This window comes from Hypanus sabinus, chromosome 10, assembly GCF_030144855.1.
Source record: "Hypanus sabinus isolate sHypSab1 chromosome 10, sHypSab1.hap1, whole genome shotgun sequence".
NCBI lineage: Eukaryota > Metazoa > Chordata > Chondrichthyes > Myliobatiformes > Dasyatidae > Hypanus > Hypanus sabinus.
This window is the reverse complement of record NC_082715.1, coordinates 74,171,404-74,194,756: the sequence shown is the minus strand read 5'-3', so window position 1 is coordinate 74,194,756 and position 23,353 is coordinate 74,171,404. Positions and strand designations below refer to the sequence as shown.

The 23,353-nt window shown below is 40.5% G+C and overlaps 1 protein-coding gene across 11 annotated transcripts in view; it reads right to left on the bottom strand.

The window, feature by feature from the left end:
* mlip (muscular LMNA-interacting protein) overlaps positions 1-23,353 on the bottom strand; it is a 102,176-nt gene that overhangs the window by 10,428 nt on the left and 68,395 nt on the right. For 8 of the 11 annotated variants that reach the window (XM_059982077.1, XM_059982078.1, XM_059982076.1 and 5 more), the window contains 4 exons: positions 21,265-21,309; positions 15,742-15,786; positions 14,562-14,690; positions 1,816-1,869 (listed from right to left, as the gene is read on the bottom strand). In XM_059982077.1, coding sequence (XP_059838060.1) covers positions 1,816-1,869; positions 14,562-14,690; positions 15,742-15,786; positions 21,265-21,309 — 273 coding nt within the window. Of the gene's footprint in view, positions 1-764; positions 853-1,815; positions 1,870-14,561; positions 14,691-15,741; positions 15,787-21,264; positions 21,310-23,353 lie in introns of all 11 variants that reach the window. The other 3 variants (XR_009514357.1, XM_059982074.1, XM_059982073.1) reach the window with 3 other exon arrangements.

Below are 23,353 nucleotides of genomic sequence, written 5' to 3'. Positions count from 1 at the left end.
GTTGGCTGCTGATGCAAATGACACACATTTCATTGTATGTTTCTAAATCTGAATATCTTTCCACTTACATTACAATTAATGATTAGAAAGGAAATTGTGTTTAAAATGCCAACAGTGTTCAGAAAACAAATTGCTTTATAATTTCAACTCTAATTTATTTGAATATTGCCAAATATTCAGTTGCGATGAAACAGTTACAGTACATGAAGGCTAAAGAAAATTTTTTCATTAAAAATAGTCCTTGATGTACTTAACAGTGGCTTAGCAGCCTTTCATTTGAGAGAGTTAAATCTAATTCACCACCTGTAATGCAAGGTTCCAATCACCAAAGGTGGTATTAAAATCTACACAGAATAATTTACCAGTTTCAAGTAGTCATTTTCTTTTAAATCATAAATCATAAGTAAAAACTTTTCAAACTCTGGAAGTTTAAATTTCAGAGCCTTCTCAAAGGTGCAGTTAGCAACAAATTCTCGTGGAAATGATTTCTCTAGCCACCGTGCTCAGTTTGCAGGTAATCCTGGCTTCTAGTTTAATAATTTTGTAACTTAATACAAACTGCACAGAATCACACAGATTCTGCACCATGCATAATTAACAGTTAAAATTGCATTAAAAAGGCACAGAAACTCCAGTTTGGTTTCTCAAAAACCTATCTTAAATCCTTCATCGGAAAGGTGAAGCCGCTTTTGGGGTACTTCGTACATTTTTGGTCACTCTGTTACAAGAAAGATGTTACTAAACTAAGAAGCATGTTGATTTACCAGGATATACACTAGAGATTCTGCGGGTGCCGGAAATCCAGAGTAACACGCACTAAGTGCTGAAGGAACACAGCAAGTTAGGCGGCATCTACGGAGAGGAATAAAGAGATAAACATCAGCTCTGTATTCCTATCCAGCGATCTAACAAAATGTTGCCTGGACTTGGGGCCAGAGTTCTAAGGAGATGTTTCATAGTCTAGAATTTTATTCCCTGGACACTGGAGATTGAGAGGTTACCTGATAGAAGTTTATTTGATCATGAGGGACATAGACAGGGTGTACACACATTGTCATTTTCCCAGGGAGGGGGTGCTAAAAACAAAAGGCACAAGTTTAAGATCAGAGCAGATTGAACAAATTCAACCTTTTTCTAGATTCTCAAGTTCCGACAACATTTTTGTAAATGCTCTAGACTCTTTCAAGATTATTGATATCTTTCCTGTAGGTAGGTGTCCAAAAGTGCACACATACCTCCAAATAAATCCTCACCAATGCCTTATAGAACTTTGACATAACATCCCAACTCCTGTACTCAGTGCTCTGATTTAAAATGGCCAATGTGCCAAAATCACCCTTATCTCCCTTTGAATCCACAATCAAGAAATTATGGATTATGCATTTTTTTTAAAACTACAAGTAGTTGTAGAAAATGTTAACAGAGTAACTTACAGTAATCTGCTCATAGTAGTCTCTACTGATTTTTGAACCCTAGAGCAATAGGTCCAGGGTACAAGTTAATTGACTGAGCAGGAACAGGCTTCTTCACATAAGGTATTTGGAATGAGCTGTCAGAAACAGTGACTGAGGAGAGAAGATTGGCACATTTAAAAACCACCTGGTTAAGTACATGGACAGGAGAGGTTTAGAGGGCTAAACACCAGCTCGCTGGGCAACAGTTGGCTGCACAGGTTGGTCTTAAGGTCCTGCTTGCATCCTGTCTGACTCAAAACCCTTAAAAAGTAACCCGAATGTTTGAGAATTAACTGAAAGCACTTCCAGACTGCCAAATAAAGTACAATTAATTTCTGTTCATACAGATTAGACACTTTACCTCAGTGTTGCCTAGAGCTTCATTCTCATGAATTGTTGTTATTGAGTGCCGCGGCTTCACCACATAAAAAGAGAAAAACACAGGGAAAGTTTTGAATACACTATTCACTGATGTGACTGTAGGGCATGGTAAAACTTTGTATATATTTACATGGCAGTGTTGTGATTATTTAAAGTTACAGTTCATTCCTTTAAGGTTATTAGAAAAGAGAGATTAACAAAACACTGGGGGGGGGGAGAGGGTTCAAAGTAGGTTAGCAACGTTAAAACAGAAGGTAGAAAACATTAGTGAAGAAGATTTCTACTAGCAGTCAACTGAATATTTCATTATTCTGTATAATATATCACTTATGTTGCATAGTTTTAGCAAATTACTTTAAGCAGTGTGTATGCTGTCTGCTTTGGTGAGCTGAGATGTGGAATTGTAAATATATCCACAATAGTTAAGCAACTTGTTAAAAGAGTATCATATCATTACACAGTTCCCACTACAAATATATACATACATAGAATGACATCAAAGCTGCACAGTTAGCAAAATACTAACTTGTACTCTGGACCTACTGTTCTAGGATACAAAAAACGATATGCACCACAACTGCATGCTGTTAAAGCTCGGGGTGTCGTAGTTTCAACACCTCCTGTCTGTAATGAGTTTCTATTTTCCTCCCTGTGAATGTATGGGTTTCCTCAGGGTGCTCCAGTTTCCTCCCACATTCGAAAGACATAATGGTTAGTAGGTTAATTCGTCTTTGTAAATTGTTCTGTTTTTAGGCTAGTGTTAAATAGGTGGGTTGCTGGGCAACATGGCTCATTGGGCCAGAAGGGCCTGTTCGGTGATATATCTCTTAATATTTATAAAATAAATTTAAAACTCTTCAGTCAAGACAGTGTTCTATGTTAAGAACGGACTAATTTACCCTGGAATCTTTGTCTTCTACCACTTGTAGTGTTTTTTAATGCACAGTCCATAATTCCTTGATAATGGCGTCACAAGTAGATAGGATCACAAGGAGAGATTTTGGCACATTGGCCATCAGAAATCTAAGTACTGAGTACAGGAATTGAGATGCTATGTTGAAGTTGTATAAAATGTTGGTGAGTGCCAATTTGCAGCACTGTGTGCAGTTCTGTTCACCTACCTACAGGAAAGATATCAATAAGTCACAGAGCCATAGAGAAGTACATCACAGAAACAGGCGCTTCAGACTATCTAATCCAGGCTGAAACCATTTAAATTGTCTACTCCCATCAACCTGCACTGGGATCATAGCCCTCCATACCCCTATCCAAACCTTTCTTAAACTTTGAAATCAAGCTCACATGCACCACTTCAGCTGGTAGCTCATTCCACACACACACACGACCCTCAAGGTGAAGAAGTTTACCCTCATGTTCCCCTTGAAATTTTCACCTTTCACCCTTAACCCATGATCTCTAGTTCCAGTCCCGCCCAACCTCAGTGAAAAAAGCCTGCATGCATGAATCCTATCTATACTCCTCATAGTTTTGAATACCTCTATCAAATCTCCTTTCAATCTTCTATATTCTAAGGAATACAGTCCTAACCTGTTCAATCTTTCCTTATAACTCAGGTCCTCCAGACCCAGCACTATCCTTGTCCATTTTCTCTGTACTCTTTCAACCTTGTTTACATCTTTCCTGCAGGTGACCAAAGCTGCACAGAATACTCCAAATTAGGCCTCACCAACAGCTTATAGAACTTCAACATAACATCCCATCTCCTGTACTCAGTACTTTGATTTATGAAAACCGATGTGCCAAAATCATTTTTTTTTACAAACCTATCTATCTATAATGCCACTTTTAATGAGTTAGGGACTTGTATTCCCAGATCACTTTGTTTTACCACACTCCTCAGTGCCCTACCATTCACAGTGCAAGACTTACCCTAGTTGATCCTACTGTCATGCAAAACCTCATATTTGTCTGCATTCCATCTGCCATTTCTCAGCCCATTCTTCCAGCTGTTGCAGATCCCTCTGCCAGCCATGATGGCCTTCCTTACTGTTCACCATACCCCCAATCTTGGTGTCATCCACAAAAAGGAGCTGGCACACCACTAGTCATAGGCCTCCAGTCAAAGAGGCAATCATCTATTGACACTCTCTGGCTTCTCCCACAAAACCAGTTGACTACCTCATCTTAAATGCCAAGCGACTGAACCTTGTTGACCAGCCCCTCATATGGAACTGTGTCAAATGCCTTGCTAAAGTCCTTGTTGCCACTTTCCACTGACTTGCCTTCCTGGTAACTTCCTCAAAAAACTCTACAATATTGCTTAGACATACCTACCATGCATGAAGCCATGCTGACTATCCTTGATCAGTCCAGCTCTATATAAATACTTATATATCCGGTCCCAGGCTTAGAATACCTTTTAATAACTCCCACAACTGATATAATTTCCCTGGTTTCTGTTTAGAGCACTTGGTACATGTGCAGGCCATTAGCAATAGGCAGTTTAAATGGTTTTGGCATGGACCAGATGGGCCAAAGGGCCTGTTTCTGAGCTGTACTTTTCTATGACTCTAAGTTACAGTGAAAAGCTTGTCTTGTGCACTGTTCTCACAGATCAAATCATTCCACAGTGCAGTGAGTTAAAAGAAGGTAAAACAATAACAATGCAGAATAAAGTGTAAAAGCGATAGAAAGAATGCAGTGCAGGAAAACGATAAAGCGTATGACTATTATAAACCAGTTCCAATTTCAATTCACAGTCACAACACAGTATTACAGCAGGAATAGAGGCTGTTGCTTTGCTTCAGAGGGGCTCAGAAAATAGATTACACTCATATTATTGATTTAACTTAGGAACTTATTGAATTTAATGAATTGAATTGAATTAATGAATTTAATGATGATGTGTAAATACATTGCCTGTCTGTAAAGTCAATTCCAAAATTTCAGATCTGTAGCTGAACTGTACTGAGCAACACACACAATGCTGGAGTAACTCAGCAGGTCAGGGAGTGTCTATGGAGGAGAATAAACAGTTGATGTTTCAGACCAAGACCCTTTATCTGGACTGCAGCTTATGAGCAGACAATGGTGCCAATGGTGACTCCTTTGCTTTCATCTTTGGAAACAGCTCTATTTCCATCTTCAATATCTCTATTTTCCCCTTCCAGGGTTCTTTTGAAGACCCTGACTTGAAGTTACATGCTGACTTTGGTTCTTTGCGAGAATGGGACCCACTCTCAGGGTTTCACAATAGGCCATTATTCGATATGCCAAGGATGCGGCCTAAGAGACAAGCTTGCCTTCAGAGTTCTGGGATCTCATGGTTCTGGAGATGGGAGGACTGAAGGTCGGAGTCTCTGCAGGAATCCAGGGTGGTGGGAGACAGAAGATCGAAAGCAGCCAGCTGGCTGCTGGCTATGTGCCCAGAGACCCGAGTTCTTTGGGTACAGAGCTTGGAAAAAGTGACGCAATGGACTTTTAACATCGTAAATCAGCGAGTTGTTTGTCATGTTTCCCCTCTCGCTGTGAAATGGAGACATCTCTTTCTCCCTTATTAGGGAGAGAGAGCCTGTGGTATGTCGAAAACCAGGTGAATGAGTAGTCTTTGGGGTACTGTACGTCTGTGTCTTTATTGATGCTTTGCTGCACGCTTGAGTGCTCGGTGGTGGGTGCCAATGCTATTTTTTGGTAGGGGAAGGGGGATTGTTGCTTTGCTGCTGCTTACACGTGGGAGGGGGGAGCTGGGGGGGGCTTTGGGGTTCTAATGTTTAACTCTCATTCATTCTTTGGGGGTATTCCTCTGTTTTCATGGATGTTTATGAAGAAAAAAATTTCAGGATGTATATTGTATACATTTCTCTGACATTAAATGTACTTTTGAAACTTTTGAAGGAACAGAACAGAAGCCAGACTGTACTGCACTGCTGCCACAATATAACAGATTTCACATCATGTAAGATATTATAATAAAACTGATTCTGATTCTGAACTGGAACTATACATAATGGATGCGAGTGTTAGTCCTCAGATGCCCAGTGCCCAGGAAGATGATCAGGAACAGCTTACTTGTCACAGGACTTCAAAATATATATAGTGAGAATTTATATAGTGACAAGATGGGGCAGAGCTAAGATATCAACAGAGGGCAGCTTCTTCAAGCTCACCTGCAAAAACAGTTTAATTTCTGCACTTTAATATCTCTTTTCTCCTTCTCAAGGTGGATGAGGTTCTGTTGGAATCTGTGATCTACAGCTGCACTCAAACTATGCTTCATTACAGTGATGGTTCCCATCATCGACCGGCCAATTTTTGATATCCCAAGATGTGGCCTGGAGACGTGCTTCTTTGGAGTGAGGCCTTGTGGCCCTGTGGATAGGCCGGATTCATGCCTGTGTTGCCGACTGATGTCATGGGAGAAATGGAACATCGTGAACAGTGGATCAACTGTCATAAGCCTCTGTAGTCACGTGATATCTTGTTGGTGGGATCCCGTTTGGGTAACCTCCAACCTGATGGCATGAATATCGATTTCTCAAACTTCCGGTAATGCCCCCCACCTCCCCCTTCATGATTTTTCATCCCCTTTCCCCTCTCTCATATTATCTTCCTGGTCACCCATTGCCTCCCTCTTGTGCTCATCCCCTTTTTCCTTTCTTCCATGGCCTTCTGTCCCTTTCACCAATCAACTTCCCAGCTCTTTGCTTCAACCCCCCACCCTCCAGGTTTCACCTATCAATTGGTGTTTCTCACTTCTCCTCCCGCCCACCACCTTTTAAATCTACTCAGATTTTTTTTCTCCGGACTTGCCAAAGTGTTTAGGTCAGAAACGTCGACTATACTTTTTTCATAGATGATGCCTGGCCTGCTGAGTTCCTCCAGCATCTTGAGAGTGTTGCTCAGATTTCCAGCATCTGCAGATTTTCTCTTGTTTGTGATTTGATCCCCTCTGTTCTGAGGCTGTGTCCTCTGGTCTTAGACTCCTCCACCATAGCAAACATCCTCTCCACATCCACTCTATCAAGACCCTTCAACGTTCACTGGGTTTCACTGAGGTCACCCTTCATTCTTCTGAATTCCAGTGAGGAAAGGCCCAAAGCCATCAAACGCTCTTCATATGACAAGCCTTTCGATCCTGGAATGACTTTCATGACCCTCCTTTGAACACTCTCCAAGGTCAGCACATCCATTCTTAGATAAGGGGCCAAAAACTGCTCACAGTACTCCAGTGAGGCCTCACCAGTGTTTTATAAAGCCTCAAAATTATATCCATGCTTTTATATTCTAGTCCTCTTGAAATGACTGCTAACATCACATTTGCCTTCCTCAGCACCAATGACAGAACTTGCAATTTAACATTTAAGGAATTCTGCACAAGGACTCCCAAAACTCTTTGAACCTCAGATTTTTGAATTTTCTCCCCATTTAGGAAATAGTCTATCCTTTTATTTCTTCTACCAAAGTGCATGACCGTACACTTCCTGACACTGTAATCCATTCACCATTTCTTTGCCCATTCTTCTAATCTGTCTAAATCCTTCTATAGCAACTCTACTTCCTCAAAAATACTTGCCCCTCCACCTATCTTCATATTGGCCACAAACTTTGCCACAAAGCCATCAATTCTGTCATCCAAATTATTGACATATAACATAAAAAGAAGTGGTCACAACACAAACCACTGTAGACTACTAGTCACCAGCAGTCAACAAGAAAAGACTCCCTTTACTACCACTCGTTGTCTCTTGTTTTATCCATGCTAGTATCTTTCCTGTAATACCATTGGCTTTTAACTTGTTAAACAATCTCATGTGTATCACCTTGTCAAAGGCTCTCTGAAAATCCAAGTACACAACTACTTGATATTTCTTCAAAGTATTCCAACAGATTTGTCAGGCCATCTTCTCCCTTGAGGAAACCATGCTGACAACGGTATATTTTATCATGTGCCTCCAAGTACCCCAAAACCCACATCCTTAAAAATCAACCACTGAGGTCAGATTAACTGGCTTATAATTTCCTTTTGATCTCTCTTCCTTCTTGAAGCGTGGAGTGACATTTGCAATTTTCCATTTCTCTGGAACCATGTCAGAAACAATTGACTCTTAAAAGATCATTAGTGATCTTTCTGATTACTGGTTACTAATGTCTTCACAATCTCTTCAGCCACCTCTTTCAAAACCCTGGGGTATACACCATCTGGTCCAGGTGACATATCTACCGTCAGACCTTTCAGCTTCCTGAGAACTTTCTTTCTACTATTGGCAATTTCATAACCTTCTGAACCCCTGACACTCTCGAACCTCCAGCATTCCTGTTGGTATCTGCCATAGTAAAGACTGATACAAAATACTTATTCAGTTCATCTACCATTTTCTTGTCCCCCATTACTACCTCTCTAGCATAATTTTTCAGCAGCGCAATATCCTCTCTCACCACTCTTTTACACTTTATGTTGGCTTTAACTTCTCATGTTAGCCATGATTGTGTCATCTTTCCTTTAGAATACTTATTCCAGTTAAAAAGTTACTAAGTAGTGGGTATGCTGTGTTGGTACCACAAGCATGGTGACACTTGCAGGTTGCTGCTCTCCACATCTTCCAACTGTGTTGGTTGTTGATACAAACAATACATTTCACTGTATGTTTTGATGTTTTGATTTGCATGTGACAAATAAACCTAATCTTTAATCTCTAGTTGTTGTTGTCTCTTTCCTTTTATCTTTAAATAAGCTGCTCATTGAGAAAGTTAAGCATGTTTTGTTTCCTCCTTCCTGTGTGGAGTTTGTCTGGTCCTCTTCTTCCCTCCTACAACCCAAAGACAACTCAATTGCTTAATTGGCTTCAGTAATTTAACCCTTAACGTAGGGTAATGGCAAGAAGAGTGGGGAAGTTGATGAGCAAGTCTGAAAGAAAACTTGCAGAGAAATTTGAAGAGGGTGAGTGGAATCAATGGGATTGCTCCTGTGGGTAGAGAGTACAGACTCAATGAGCCAAATGGCCTATCCTGGGCCTGTTATTAGCATGAAATGAGACAAGAATAATGCATCCCATCCCATCTCCAAATTTCTGGCATTCACCGAGCTGTGAATAACCCTATATCAAAATAAGCAAGATAGCTGAACTGGCAAATTTGCTCTCTTGGCTAAACTCAGCACAAGGAATTGTTTACCATGGGTTTATCCACTGAATGGGAAAGATAGTCTTCGGCTGATATGGTCTGACAGTGGTGAATCGAGTTCATGCTTCACTGTGGTAACAGTTCAAGCCTTCCAAATTAAGATAGTGCCATAGAGTCATAGAGGACTACAGTACAGAAACAGGCCCTTCAGCCATCCAGTCCATGCTGAACGGTTATATTGCCTAGTCCCATCAACCCACACTTAGGTCATAGTCCTCCACACCCTTCCCATCCATATAGATACCCAGATGTCTCGTAAATGTTGAAATCAAACCCACATCCACCAGTTCCTCAATCACAATATGCTCTGAGTGAAGAGGTTCCCCTCAGATTGCCCCTAAATATTTCACCTTTCACCCTTAACCTATGATCTCTAGTTCTGTTCTCACCCACCCTCAGTGGAAGAAACCTGCATGTATTCACCCAATCTATACCTTTCGTAATTTTGGATACCTTTCTATGATCTCCTCTTACCCTCCTATGCTCCAGAGCATAAAGTCCAAACCTATTCAATCTGTCCTTGTCACTCAGGTCCTCAAGTCCCAGCAACATCCTTGTAGATTTTCTCTGCACTCTTTCAAGCTTATTGGTATCCTTTGTGCAGGTAGGTAACCAGAACTGACAACAACATTCCAATTTCAGTCTCACCTGCGTCTTATATGGTATTCTCCTGAGTTTTCAACACACAAATTGTTTCATCGATATTGACAGAAAGAGGGAAACCTCTTTGTTATTTTTCAATTGCCTCAATGCTGTAATTCAGTGACCAGTTATGAAGAAAGAAGTATCCCATATCAGCATGCAGTTGCCAAAGAACAAGGAAATTGAAACCTATCAACTAACACAATTGCAAGTATTTGAGATGTGTTAAAGCTCCACCTTAATCATAACCATGCATCAAAATCAAGTGAAAACAACACATCATAGCTTAATAAAGAATTATTGATCAGCATCTCACCTTTATATAGAGAGAATGAAGACTGCGGGAAAGGTTAGAGGTCATGTAGTAATTACATGGGGCAATGGGAGAGAAGCGAATGTGTGATCCGGAGGTTAGACAAGTGACAGGTGAGAGAGACAGAGGTACAGATTGGAGCATGTCCTGGGAGCACGACATTGTCTGGTACATTTCATAGCACACACTGGGACGCGAGACAGACGATAGGATGGCAGATAGTGGGAAGAGACACTGTTGAAGAAAAGCAGAGAGTAAAATAGATGGGTTAACATTACAAACAAAAAAAACTGCTGAGTTACATTCTGGAGGTGAAATTTCTACAGGAGGTAACTTTACCAAATGAAAAACAATGTGAACATATTTTTATATCAATTTTATTAATTATCAACTGGAATACACTCAATGGCCACTGTACAGCTGCTCGTTAATGCAAATATCTAATCTACCAATCTTGAGGCAACACCTTAACATAAAAGCATTCAGACATGGTCAGGAGATTCAGTTGTTGTTCAGACAAATCTCAGAACAGGGAAGAAATGTGGTTTTGACCATGGAACGATTGTTAGTCCCAGACGTTGTAGCTTGAGTACCTCAGAAACTGATCTCCTAGGAGGTCGGAAGGGAATGGACAGACTTGCTCAAACTGACAGGAAGGCAACAGTAACTTAAATAACCATGTGTTACGACAGTGAGTTGCGGAAGAGTATCTCTGAACGCACAACATATTGTACATTGAAGTGGATGGATTACAGTGGCAGAAGACAGATACAGGAGGTAACAAATAAAGTGGCCACTGAGTGTATGTTCTGTGCTTATTCATCCATTTACAATGCTGATAGAATTGAGAGTCAGATGTTAAATTGGGAAGAAATCTGATCTGTGACTTTGACCATGGAATAATTGTTGGTCCCACAAGGGTGGTTGAGTATCTCAGAAACTACTGAACTTCTAGGATTTTCACATACAACAGTCTCTAGAGTTTACAGAGAATGGTGCAAATTTTTTTTTTAAATCCAGTGAGCGAAAACACCTTGTTAATGAAAGAGGTCAGAGGAGAATGGATTGACTAGTTCATGTTGAAAGGAAGATGGCAATAACTCAAATAACTATGTTACTACAGTAGTGTGCAGAAGAGCACCTCTCAACACACAATACATCAACCTTTGAAGTGGAAGACCATATTGGGTTTTATTCCTGTACCTAATAAAGTGGCCACTGAGTGTATTTTTATGAAGAAAATGATGATGCAGTATAAAGACTGTCAATAGAGGTGTCAGTAGGCCTCCAAATGTAATTCAGAAAACAAATTGTAATGATAAACCTGAACCAGTGCACATAAGGACAAGAGATTCTACAGATGCTGGAAAACTAGAGCAACACACACAAAATGCAGGAGGAACTCAGCAGGTCAGGCAGCATCTACGGAGAGAAATAAACAGCCAACATTTCAGGACAAGACCCTTCATCAGGACAGGAAAGGAAAGTGGGCAGAAGCCAGAACAAGAAGTGCAAGGATTACAAGCTGGCAGGTGATAAGTGAGACCAGGTGACGGAGAAGATGGGTGCGTGGAGAGTGGCGGGGATGAAAAGAGAAGCTGGGAGGTGATAGGTGGAAAAAGTAAAGGACTGAAGAAGAAGGAATCTGACAGGAGACGAGAGTGGACCGTGGGAGAAAGGGAAAGAGGGGAGGACCATGGCCAGGTGAGGGGAAGAAAAGGAGTAAGAGAAGAGCCAGAGTGGGGAAAAGAAAAGGAGAGAAGGTGGAGGGATGAGAAGTTAGTGAAATCGCTGTTCATATTGTCAGGTTGGAAGTATGTGAGGATATTGAGTGGAACACACAGTACATTAGAGTTCATTACACATTTCATTAGAGTTCCAAATTGACCACTGTTAAAACTGTAGAGGCATGCAAAGAAGTTCAAATCTGACTACTTTGGAAGAGCATAATAAAGAGAAGCATGTTACACTGGAGCCCCTTTAGCACTGCCAACAAAATTTGGATCTGCATAGCACACAGCAAGAGTGAAACGTGGTGCAGTTAATGGAGTCACTACTTCAGAGCAGCAGAAATCAGGGTTCAATCCTGTCTGTGTGGAGCTTACACTCTGTCCCTCTGAGCACATCTCTCTTCGCGCTGCTGGGTGGCACAGGAGCACAGCAGTTAGCATAATGCTTTACAGTGCTAGTGACCAAGGTTCAGCTCCCACCGCCGTCTGTAAGGAGTTTGTACATATTCCCCATGACTGTGTGGTTTCCTCTGGGCTGCTCTTAAAGAAGATCTTAAAATCTTCAGTTTAAATCTAAAGATCTTAAGAAATTTTTAAAAATCGAAAAGATTAGTAAAATCATTAATATTCACCAGCTTGCCAGCTTTTCAACCATGGGCATGTTGATCACTTTGGCCAGCCAATCAGAGCACTTATATCACTAGTGCTCATCCAATGGGAGTGCAGTATAGGGAGCCCCCATTTAGAGCCAATATGCTTAACAAACTTCATTCCTGGTAATTGTTGGATTAGATTGTATAAATGTAATTTTTTGTAGTTTTAACTTTTATTGCCCGCTTGTATTTTATATAACTACTGTACCTATATACATGTATAGTATGTTCAGTATGTTTCCAAGTGGTCACAGCATGTATATGTAATTGTTCAGTGTGTCCCCCTAGTGGTTGCATTTGTTTGATTCTGGAAAATTCTCTGGTGTTCCATTATTTGAATAGAGGGTATCTGATTGGATTACTCTTATCTACAAATTTGAATGAAATGTTTATCATCTGTGGTATAAAAAGAGCTGAATAAGTAGATTCATCATCTTTATTCTTTTTTAGTCTTTTCATACATTTTTTTTAAACAGGGTTTTCTCAAAGGGTGTGAACCTTTACAGAAGAGTCTACCATGGACATTGAATAAAAGTTACCAGGGTATAACATAGAATGGTATAGTACAGTATAGGCCCTTCAACCCACAGTTTTCTGCCAACCTTTTAACCTGTTTCATGGTCTATCTAACACTTCCCTCCTACACAGCTATAACCCACCAGATTTCTTACATCCATGTGCCTTTCTAAGAGTCTCTTAAATGTCCCTATTATCTCAGCCTCTACTACCACCACCCCTGGCAGTGCGTTCCAGGAACCAAGTACATCCCCACTAAACCTTCCTGCACTCAACTTAAAAGAATGTCCTCTGGTATTGGCCACTGCCACCTTGGGGAAAATAAACATTGGCTGTCCATGCTATCTATTCCTCTTACAATCTTATACTCCTCTATCAACTCACCTCTCATCCAATTTGCTCCAAAGATAAAAGCCCTGGCTCAGTCAACCTTCCTTCATAAAACATCAAGAATCAAGATTCAAGATTGTTTATTGTCATTCTTCTGTACACGAATGTAAAGGAGAACAAAATGATTGATACTCTGATCTGATACAGCATTAAAGAAAAACAATAAATAAACAAAAATGTACACATTAAATATATGCTCTCTAATTTAGCTTCTTCATAAGATATATTCTCTAATCCATGTTCTTAAGCTGTGGAGGCCAATTTATGTATATTTAAGGCAGAGGTTGATAGATTCTTAATTGCTTAGGGCATGAAGGGATATTGGGAGAAGGCAGAAGCTTGGGGCTGAGAGGAAAATTGGATCAGCCATGATGAAATGGTGAAGCAGACTCAGTGGGCCAAATGGCCTAATTCTGTTCCTATATCTTATGGTCTTATGATCTTTTGGTAACTTCATGAAGGATTCCTCCCACTCTTCTTATGGACTGTTTGTCCCATTCCCATCAGGGAGGAAAGCTACATTCCATTCACACCAAGATCATCAGACTCAAAAACAGGTACTTGCCCCAGTAGTAAGGTTGATCAAAACTTCCACCTACTAACTCATCCTCCTCACTCCAACTACATTGCTCTATCATTTCCTATCAGTCACCTTATGTACAGACACTCCCTGTACCTAGCATCAGTTTATGGGTATGCAATCAATCTCAGTGAGTAAGCTATCTTATGCATTTATACGTATTATGTTTTTTGTGCTGCATCAGATCTGGAATAATATATATTTTGTTCTCCTTTACACTTGTGTACTGGGAATGACATTAAACAATCTTGAACATACTATTTTTCGTTCGCAGCACTTCTTTAAATCCATCTTCAATTACATTGGGTTGAAGTATAGATTTGAAGAACAATCCTTTCAATGTTTTTGCCATTCTGGTTTTGTATTGAGTTTTAAAATCACCAACAACATACAGTTAATAATACAGCAATAAATCTGAAGATGCAAGTTGACTGTATGTCATCTTTGAGATGATGACAATTTAATGGCAAGAATTTTCAAAGGAAGGGCAGTGATACAACACTCTTGACTGAGAACAAAGTTGTTACTGTTGAGTGAATAACAAATTCAACCATATAATCCATACTTTAACTACCCGGCTCCAATAAGGTTAGGTTACTCTAATGCAGAATTTTGGATTCAAAGTGGCTCCATGTAAAAGCAGGTGAAAAGCAGGGAAAATACATGAATATTTTATACCTTCAAAAAGCAATTCAGAAAAATTTACCGTTAATAATGACTCAGATTATCAAGTGACAATCTTGGCTTTTATAGGCTACCTACCTCTTTGATTTCACTGTTATTGGTTTCATCGGTGTGTTGTCTGAAAGGATTGGAACAGATGTCGTCCACCTCGAGCATCGAAGGTACCTTCTGTAGAGCAGTGACTGGACGAATTACACCAGGTCTGGTCTAGGTAAAAGATTAGTACAACACCAGTGTACAGTTGCTTTGAAAAGAGTAATTGAAACCGGTAATAATTATGAGAACAAACTCTAAGATCTCACTTTCGATTTATTAAAGCATTTTCAACTCTATTTTAACAGAAACATTAACTGTCATTTGCGGAGGAGAAACACCAATTATGTGTAAATTTTGTACCAAGACCATTAAGATAAACTTTATGATGAATACATGAACACCTTCATGTTCAGGAACAGTTCAGCCATCACTTCCTACACCAGAGTGGATAAATACACTCACCTGAAAACTGAACGATTTTACAACCTACAGACTCTCTTTCAAGGGCTCTACAACTCATGTTCTCAATAGAATTCATTATTTATTGATTTATTATTATAATTATTTAATTCTTCTTTTCCTATTTGCACAATTGGGTGTCTTTTGCACATTGGTTGTTTGTCTTTGTTGATGAGTAGTTTTTCATTGATACAATTGTGTCTCTTTGTATCTGCTGGGAAAGCCCATAAGAAAATGAATTTCAGGATAGTATACAGTGACATATATGTACTGTGATAAATTTACTTTCAACTTTGAATATGCAGGTCAGAAATTTTAGGACATAAGAGAACAGCTAGAACTTTTTTCTGTCTTTGATTCCAATATCAGCAGTGCTACTTGTTTTTCAAAATGCTGGGTTGCGGACTGTATGTGGGTGGGGGGAGGGGAGGAATGTGACTTGTTTTGCTGCTGTTGTTTCGTTGCTTGTTGTGTTCTGTGTTGTTCTGCAGAGCATTGTGCACTATGCTGCTGCCAGAATGTGTGGTGACACTTCCAGGCTGATACCTAGCACCCCTGTTGGTGTGTTGATTGTTAATGCAAAAAACACAATTCACCATCATGTTTCCACATACATGTGATAAATAAATGAAATCTGAACCTGTATGCAATACATATTATGAGCTGCTGCTGCAGCTTATGATGCCAAATAATTATTTAATAGAGACTTACAGGACACAGTAAAACTTAAGCTGGCAGCTGTGGCTGCTATAAAAACACTTACAGGTTGATTCTCTGTGGTCTTGGGAGATGGTAGATGGAGATTAGCCTGAATGAGAAATACCAAAATATCCAATGAAGCCATGCCTGCTTGTAGAACAACACACTGCACAGAATAAATAAGAGACTGACTGAAACAAAACACTTGAATAAAAAAAAACTTTCTTTGACCTATCAAAAGGTTGCTGGCAACACTTCGAAAGTAATTCAGAGTTGCAATATAGAACTGGATGCACACCAGGAGATGAGCTGAAGTTGATCTACCTGAGTAGGAATTTGGCACAGCTTTTACATTCTCAGTTCATGAGATTACCAGTGAAATTAAATTTTGAAATGAGAATGGTGGCTACAGGAAAATTTAAATAGTAACAGACTAGGTTGTGATTACAGAATGAAATGATTACCTACAGGTCTAATAGCAATTAAAAATTTCTATTACAACAATGGGTGCATGCCTAGTGAAGTTCCTGAAACTTGGGTGTCATCACTGCTGCATTCTACTTTTCTACTTCTGTCTGCACTTCCCTGTTATCACATTGGCACAATCCACATCTCTATTTACTAGTTATTGGCCCTCACTATTCCTTCCCTTACAACACAATTGGTATTAGTTTATTGTTGTCATATACTACCTATAATGCCATCTATAAATACCGTCTATAAATTTGCTGATGATACAACCATTTTTGGTAGAATCTCAGATGGAGATGAGAGGGCGTAAAAGAGTGAGATATGCCAACTAGTGGAGTCGTATCGCAGCAATAACCTTGCACTCAACGTCAGTATGACAAAAGAGCTGATTGTGGACTTCAGGAAGGGTAAAACAAAGGAACACATACTAATCCTCATAGAGGGATCATAAGCGGAGAGAGTGAGCAGTTTCAAGTTCCTGAGAGTCAAGATCTCTGATGATCTAACCTGGTCCCAACATATCGATACAGTTATAAAGAAGGTAAGACAGTAACTGTACTTCATTAGGAGTTTGAAGAGATTTGGTATGTCAACAAAAACACTCAAAAACTTCTATAGATGTACTGTGGAGAGCATTCTGACAGGGTGCATCACTGTCTGGTATGTGGGAGGATGCACTATTGCACAGTTCCGTAAGAAGCTGCAGAAGGTTGTAAATATAGTTGGCTCCATCTTGGGTACTGGCCTACAAAGTACCCAGGACATCTTCAGGGAGTGGTGTCTCAGAAAGGCAACGTCCGTTATTAAGGACCCCCAGCTCCCAGGACATGCCCTTTTCTCACTGTTACCATCAGGTAGGAGGTACAGAAGCCTGAAGACACACACTCAGCAATTCAAGAACAGCTTCTTCCCCTCTGCCATTCCATTCCTAAATGGACATTGAACCTGTGAACAATACCTCACTTTTTAATATATATTATTTCTGTTTTTGCACAATTTTTAATCTATTCAATATACGTATACTGTAATTGATTTACATATTTTTCTTCTTCTTCCTCTTCTATATTATGTATTGCATTGAACTGCTGCTGCTAAGTTAACAAATTTCACGACACATGCCGGTGATAATAAACCTGATTCTGATTCTATTTCAACATTTAGTGAAAAGCTTGTCTTGCATATTGTTCATACAGATCAATTCAGTTCAGTGCTTTGCAGTAGTACAAAATAAAACTATAACAGAATGTAGACTGAATGTAGCAGCTACAGAGAAAGTGCAGTGCAGGCAAACAATAAGGTGAAAGATCATAACAAAGTAGACTGTTTTGTTTTCATTTAATTTTATTTTATTTAGAGAGACAGTGCAGAACAGACCCTTCCAGCCCAGCAAGACACACCACCCAGCAACACACTGATTTAACCCAAGCCTAATCATAAGACAATTTACAATGACCAATTAACCTACTAACTGAACTGTTACAACCTGATTTACAGCTTGGAGATAGTTTGGCTGATTCAGCGCTCCACGGTCTCCGAGAGGATTTCAGGAGGCAGAGGCAGCGTGTGTGAACCTTTGGTGAGAAGACTGCGGGACGGTGAATGAACCAATGTTGAACTCGATTTTGCCAATTAAAACTTCCATTGTTTGCTGGTTAAATCAACGAGAGAGACTGAAACATTGAGGTGAATGGGGAAGGTGGGCGCCGGATGCCTGCCTTTTGATCGCTTGTGGGATCACTCTACTGCTGGAGAGGAAAAGGCCTGCCACTGTGCCCAGACAACGTTACCCAGGTTTTCTGCATTTTAGATATGGACTTGGACTACAGACTTTTTTGCAGTCTTATAATTTTTTACTTCGTGTGTTTTTCACCTTATCTTCCCTGTTCTTTTGTGTGCATGGAGGAGGAATTTGGGGGTTGATGATCATGCTCCCATTCTTTTTATTCTTGGTTTTGTGGGAATCAGGAGAAGAAGAATATCAGAGTTGTATCCTTTGATAATAAATTAACCTTTGAACTATAGGCAGAAAAGAGAGAACATGGAGGAAACCCACATATGCTTCGGAATAACCAGACAAGCTCCTTACAAATGGTGCTGGAATTGAACTCCAAATTCCAGTGCCCCAACTGGAATTTGGGGAATTAGTACAACAGTGTTTTACTAATTGCTCCACCACCATGGCGTTTTGGTTTATTATTGTCACACGTACCAAATACAGTGAAAATTTGGTCTTCCAAACTGTTTATACATAATCAAATCATACAGGTAGAGTAAGGTAAAATGAGAGTCCATCCTATCATACAAGGACACTGCACATTCTGCCTGTGGTTGTGTTGGTTTCCTTGAGGTGCTCCACCTCCCCCGTCCACATCCCAAAGACATGCGGGTTTGCAGATTAATTGGATGCTGTTAATTGCCCCAAGTATGTAATTAAGAGATAGAATCCATGTGTGCATGAGAGAGGGGCGGTCTGTTTATAAGGCCATAAGACATAGGAGCCATTTGGTCCATCGAGCCTGTTCCACCTTCCATCACTGCTGATCCTTTCTTCCCCTCCTCAGCCCCGGTCCCTGGGCTTCTCCCTGTAACCTTGCCCAATCAAGAACCTATTAAGCTCTGCCTTAAATACACTCAACGACCTGGCCTACACAAATGCCTGTCGTACCAAATTCCACAAATTCATCACCCCCTGGCTAAAGAAATTTCTCCACATCCCAGTTTTAAATGGACACCCCTCTATCCTGAGTATGTGCCCTCTTGTCCTAGACTCCCCCACCATAGGAAACATCCTTTCCATATCTACTGTGTCTAGGCCTTTCAACATTCAAAACATTTCAATGATATCCCTTCTCATTCTCCTAAATTTCTGTGAGTACAGGCCCAGAACCATCAAACGTTCCTTGTATGATATACCATTCATTCCCAGAATCATCCTTGTGAACCTCCTCTTGACCTTCTCCAATGCCAGCACATCTTTTCTAAGATGAGGAAGCCCAAAACTGTTCACAATACTCAAGGTGAAGCCTCACCAGTGACTTATAAAGCCTCAGCATCACATTCCTGCTCTTGTATTCTAGACCTCTTGAAATGAATGCTACCATTGCATTTGCCTTCCTCACCACTGACTCAAGCTGCAAGTTAACCTTTAGGGTGTTCTGCACAAGGACTTACAAGTCCCTTTGCATCTCAGATTTCAGGATTTTCTCCTTGTTTAGAAAACAGTCTGCGCATTTATTTCCACTACCAAAGTGCATGACAATGCATTTTCCAACATTATATTTCATTTGCCACTTTCTTGCCCATTCTCCTAAGTCCTTCTGCAGTCTACTTGTTTCCTGAACACTACCTGCCCCTCCACCAGTCTTTGAATCATCTGCAAATTTGACAACAAAGCCATCTATTTCATCAGGTAAATCATTACTAATGGCTGTCTATCGCTACCTCTTTCATACCCTAGGGTCTGGGTGACTTATGTACCCTTACCTCTTTCAACTTTCTGAGCAACTTCTCTTTTTTAATAGTAACTGTGCTCATTTCTCTTCCCTCACACCCTTCAACTTCTGGCACACTGCTAGTGTCTTTCACAGTGAACACTGATACAAAATACTTGATTTGCTGTCCCCTTGTCCCCCATTACTGTTTCTAGCAGTCCGATATCCACTCTCATCTTTCTTTTATGTTTCACATACTTGAAAAAACGTTTACTATCCACTTTGATATTGTTTGCTAGCTTGCTTTCATATTTCATCTCTTCTGATGACCCTTTTAGTTGCTCTCTGTAGCTTTTTGAAAGCTTCCCAATCCTCTATCTTTCTGCTAATTTTTATTTTATTACATGTCCTCTCTTTTGTTTTTACATTGACTTAGACTGCCCTTGTCAGCCATGATTATACTATTTTGCCTTCCTCACTTTTTCCCAGAAACTCACAGCATTGCTGCTCTGCTGTCATCTCTGCTAGCATCCCCCTCCAACTTACTTTGGCCAAAAAAAATCCTCATACCACTGTAATTTCCTTTACTCCACTGAATTACTACTATGTCAGACTTTACTTTCTCCCTATCAAACTTCAAGTTGAACTCAATCTTATTGTGATCACTGTCTCCTTGGGGTTCTTTTACCTTAAGCTCCTAATCATATCTGGTTCATATGACACCAAATCCAGGATTGCTAATGCCCTAGTAGGCTCAACAACAAACTCTTCTAAAAAGCCATCTTGTAGGCATTCAACAAACTCACTCTCTTGAGATCCAATACTAACCTGATTTTCCAAATCAACCTGCATGTTAAAATCTCCTATGACTATCATAATATTGCCCTTTTGACATGTCTTTTCTATTTCCTGTTGTAATCTATGGTCTACATCCCAGTTACTGTTGGGGGGCCTGTAAATAACTGCCATCAGGGTCCTTTTACCCTTGCCATTTCTTAACTCAACCCACAAGGATTCAACATCTTCTGATCCTATGGTACATCTTCTACTGATTTGATGCCATTTTTTACCAACAGAGCCATGTCACCCCCTCTGCCTACCTTCCTATCCCTCCGAAACAATGTGTAACCTTGGATATTCAGCTCCCAACTACAACCATCCTTCAGCCATGATTCAGTGATGGCCACAACATCATACCTGACAATCTATAATAGTACAACAAAATCATCCACCTTATTTCTTATACTTCATGCACTGAGTCATAACACTGAGTACTGTACTTGAGGAGAATGTGCGAAGAATAAGTATTTGGAGATGCATTAGGCTCAGGGTATCAAAGTTCAGAGTTCATTTCCGGCATCCTCTGGAATAAACTTTACATCCTTCCTGTGAGCACTTGGCCTTCCTCCAGGTGCTCCTATTTCCTTTCACAGTCCTAAGACATACCAGTTGGTAGGTTAATTGGTCATTGTAAATTGTCCTGTGATTAGGCTAGGGTTAAATAGGTGGGTTGCTGGGCAGTGTCACTCTTTGGCTGGAAGGGCCTGTTCTGTGTTGTATCTCCTAATAAATTAATGAATTAATAAAATAGGATTGGTGCTGGTTTGCTTTGGAAGAATAAATATCCTGAATGACACAAAATTTGTCTGCTCACAGCATACACCCCATACAAAAAAAAAACTCACATATTTGGTTTCTCTTCCAGCTGTCTTTGGTATGGGACTGATAGGCTGGAAAGGAAAAGGTATTCAAGAATTACTTCATGGCTGAAGTGGATAGTGGAGTACACACAAGAGGTTCTACAGATGCTGAAAATCCTGATCAACACACACACAATGTTGGAGGAACTCAGCAAATCAGGCAGCATCTATGGAGGGGAATAAATAGGTGACAGCCTGATGAAGGGCCTCAACCCGGAACATTGATTGGTTATTCAGTTCCATAGATGCCGCCTGACTTACTGAGTTCCCTCAGCATTTTGTTCTTCTCTCTACGCCCATGGCTGTGTGGCTAGGCACAACTCAAACATCGATAAATTTGCCAAATACACAATTGTTATAGGCAGAATCTCCAATGGTGACAAGAAAGTGTGCAAGAGTGAGACAGTTCAGTTGGTCGAGTGGTATCACAACAACAACCTTGCTATCAATGTATATTTCAGGAAGGGAAAGTCGAGGGAACGTACAGCAGTTCTCATCAGGGGATCAGCAGTGGAAAGGATGAGCAGTTCCAGGGTGTTAGCATCTCTGAAGATCTATCTTGGGTCCAACATATTGATGCAATTATGAAGGAGGCATGAGGTGATCTAGTATGTCACCAAAGACTCAGAATTCTACAGATGTAACGTGGGGAGCATAGTAAATGGTTGCATCACTGACTGGTATGGAGGAGCCAAGGCACAGGATTCGAAAAAGCTTCAAGCTCAGTCAGCCTCTTCAGCATTGAGGACATCTTCAAAATGCGATGCCTCAAAAAGCCGGCATCCATTGTTAACGATCCCCCTCACCCAGGACATGCCCTGTCATGACCTTGGCTCATCTGTAGAGTACTCTGAGGGCTCTGAGTTTTTTGCTGGTGTGTTTCTTTTGTATTCTCTGCATTTTATTTATTTTAATTACCTGGATTGTTGTGCTTCAGGTTTTTTATCTGTTATTGTTATTGTTACAGTTATTGTTAGGTCTTCTCTAGCTTACACTTGAAATTGTCCTTGGATACTTCCAAATAATTCTCCAAGACTTTGCAGTTGTCCAATTAAGTATCCTTGGGTGTTTATACCTTATCTAAATGGTCAGAGGTAGATAGATAGATAGATAGATAGATGGATAAATAGATAGATAGGTAGATACTTTATTGATCACAAAGGAAAGCAAAGTGTCACAGTAGCATTACAAGTACACAGATACAAATTTTGGAAACGAAGTAGAGAGAATAGAAAATGGGCTACCACTAACAGTCTAACAGGAGGGGCGGGGCAGTTATCACTTCGCCAGCTACAGGTTGGCTCATTATAGAGCCTAACAGCCAAGGGTAAGAATGACCTAATATAGTGCTCTTTGGAGCAGCGCAGTTGTCTCACTCTATTACAAAGTGCTCCACTGTCCAGCCAAGATGGCGTGCAGAGGGTGAGAAGCATTTTCCAGGATTTCCAGGATTTTCTGTCGGGACCTTTATTCTACCACAGCCTCCAGTGTGTCCAGTTTGACTCCTATAACAGAGCCAGCCTTTCTAATCAGTTTATTGAGCCTGTTGGCATCACCTGTGTTGGTGCCGTTGCCCCACCACACCACCGCATAGAAGATTGTACTGGTGCCAACAGACTGGTAGAACATGTGAAGAAAAGGCCTGCAGACTCCAAAGGACGTCAGTCTCCTCAGCAAGTAGACACAACTCTGGCCGTTCTTGTACACAGCCTGTGTTGGTGCTCCACTCAAGTTTGACATCCAGGTGCAACCCAGGTACTTGTAGGTCCTCACCACATCCACATCCTCACCATCAATAGTAACAGGGAACACTGCAGGCTTAGTCTTTCTAAAGTCCATCACCATCTCATTTGTCTTACTGATATTGAGCTGCAGATGATTCAGTCTGAACCATTTGACAAAGCCCTATATTCATCCTCCCATTCTCCATTTATACACCCAACTACTGCTGTGTCATCAGAGAATTTTTGCAGATGACAAAACTCAGTGTTGTATCTAAAGTCCGAGGTATACAGGGTAAACAGAAAGGGAGCTAGTACAGTCACCTGTGAGACCCCAGTGTTGCTTATAGCCA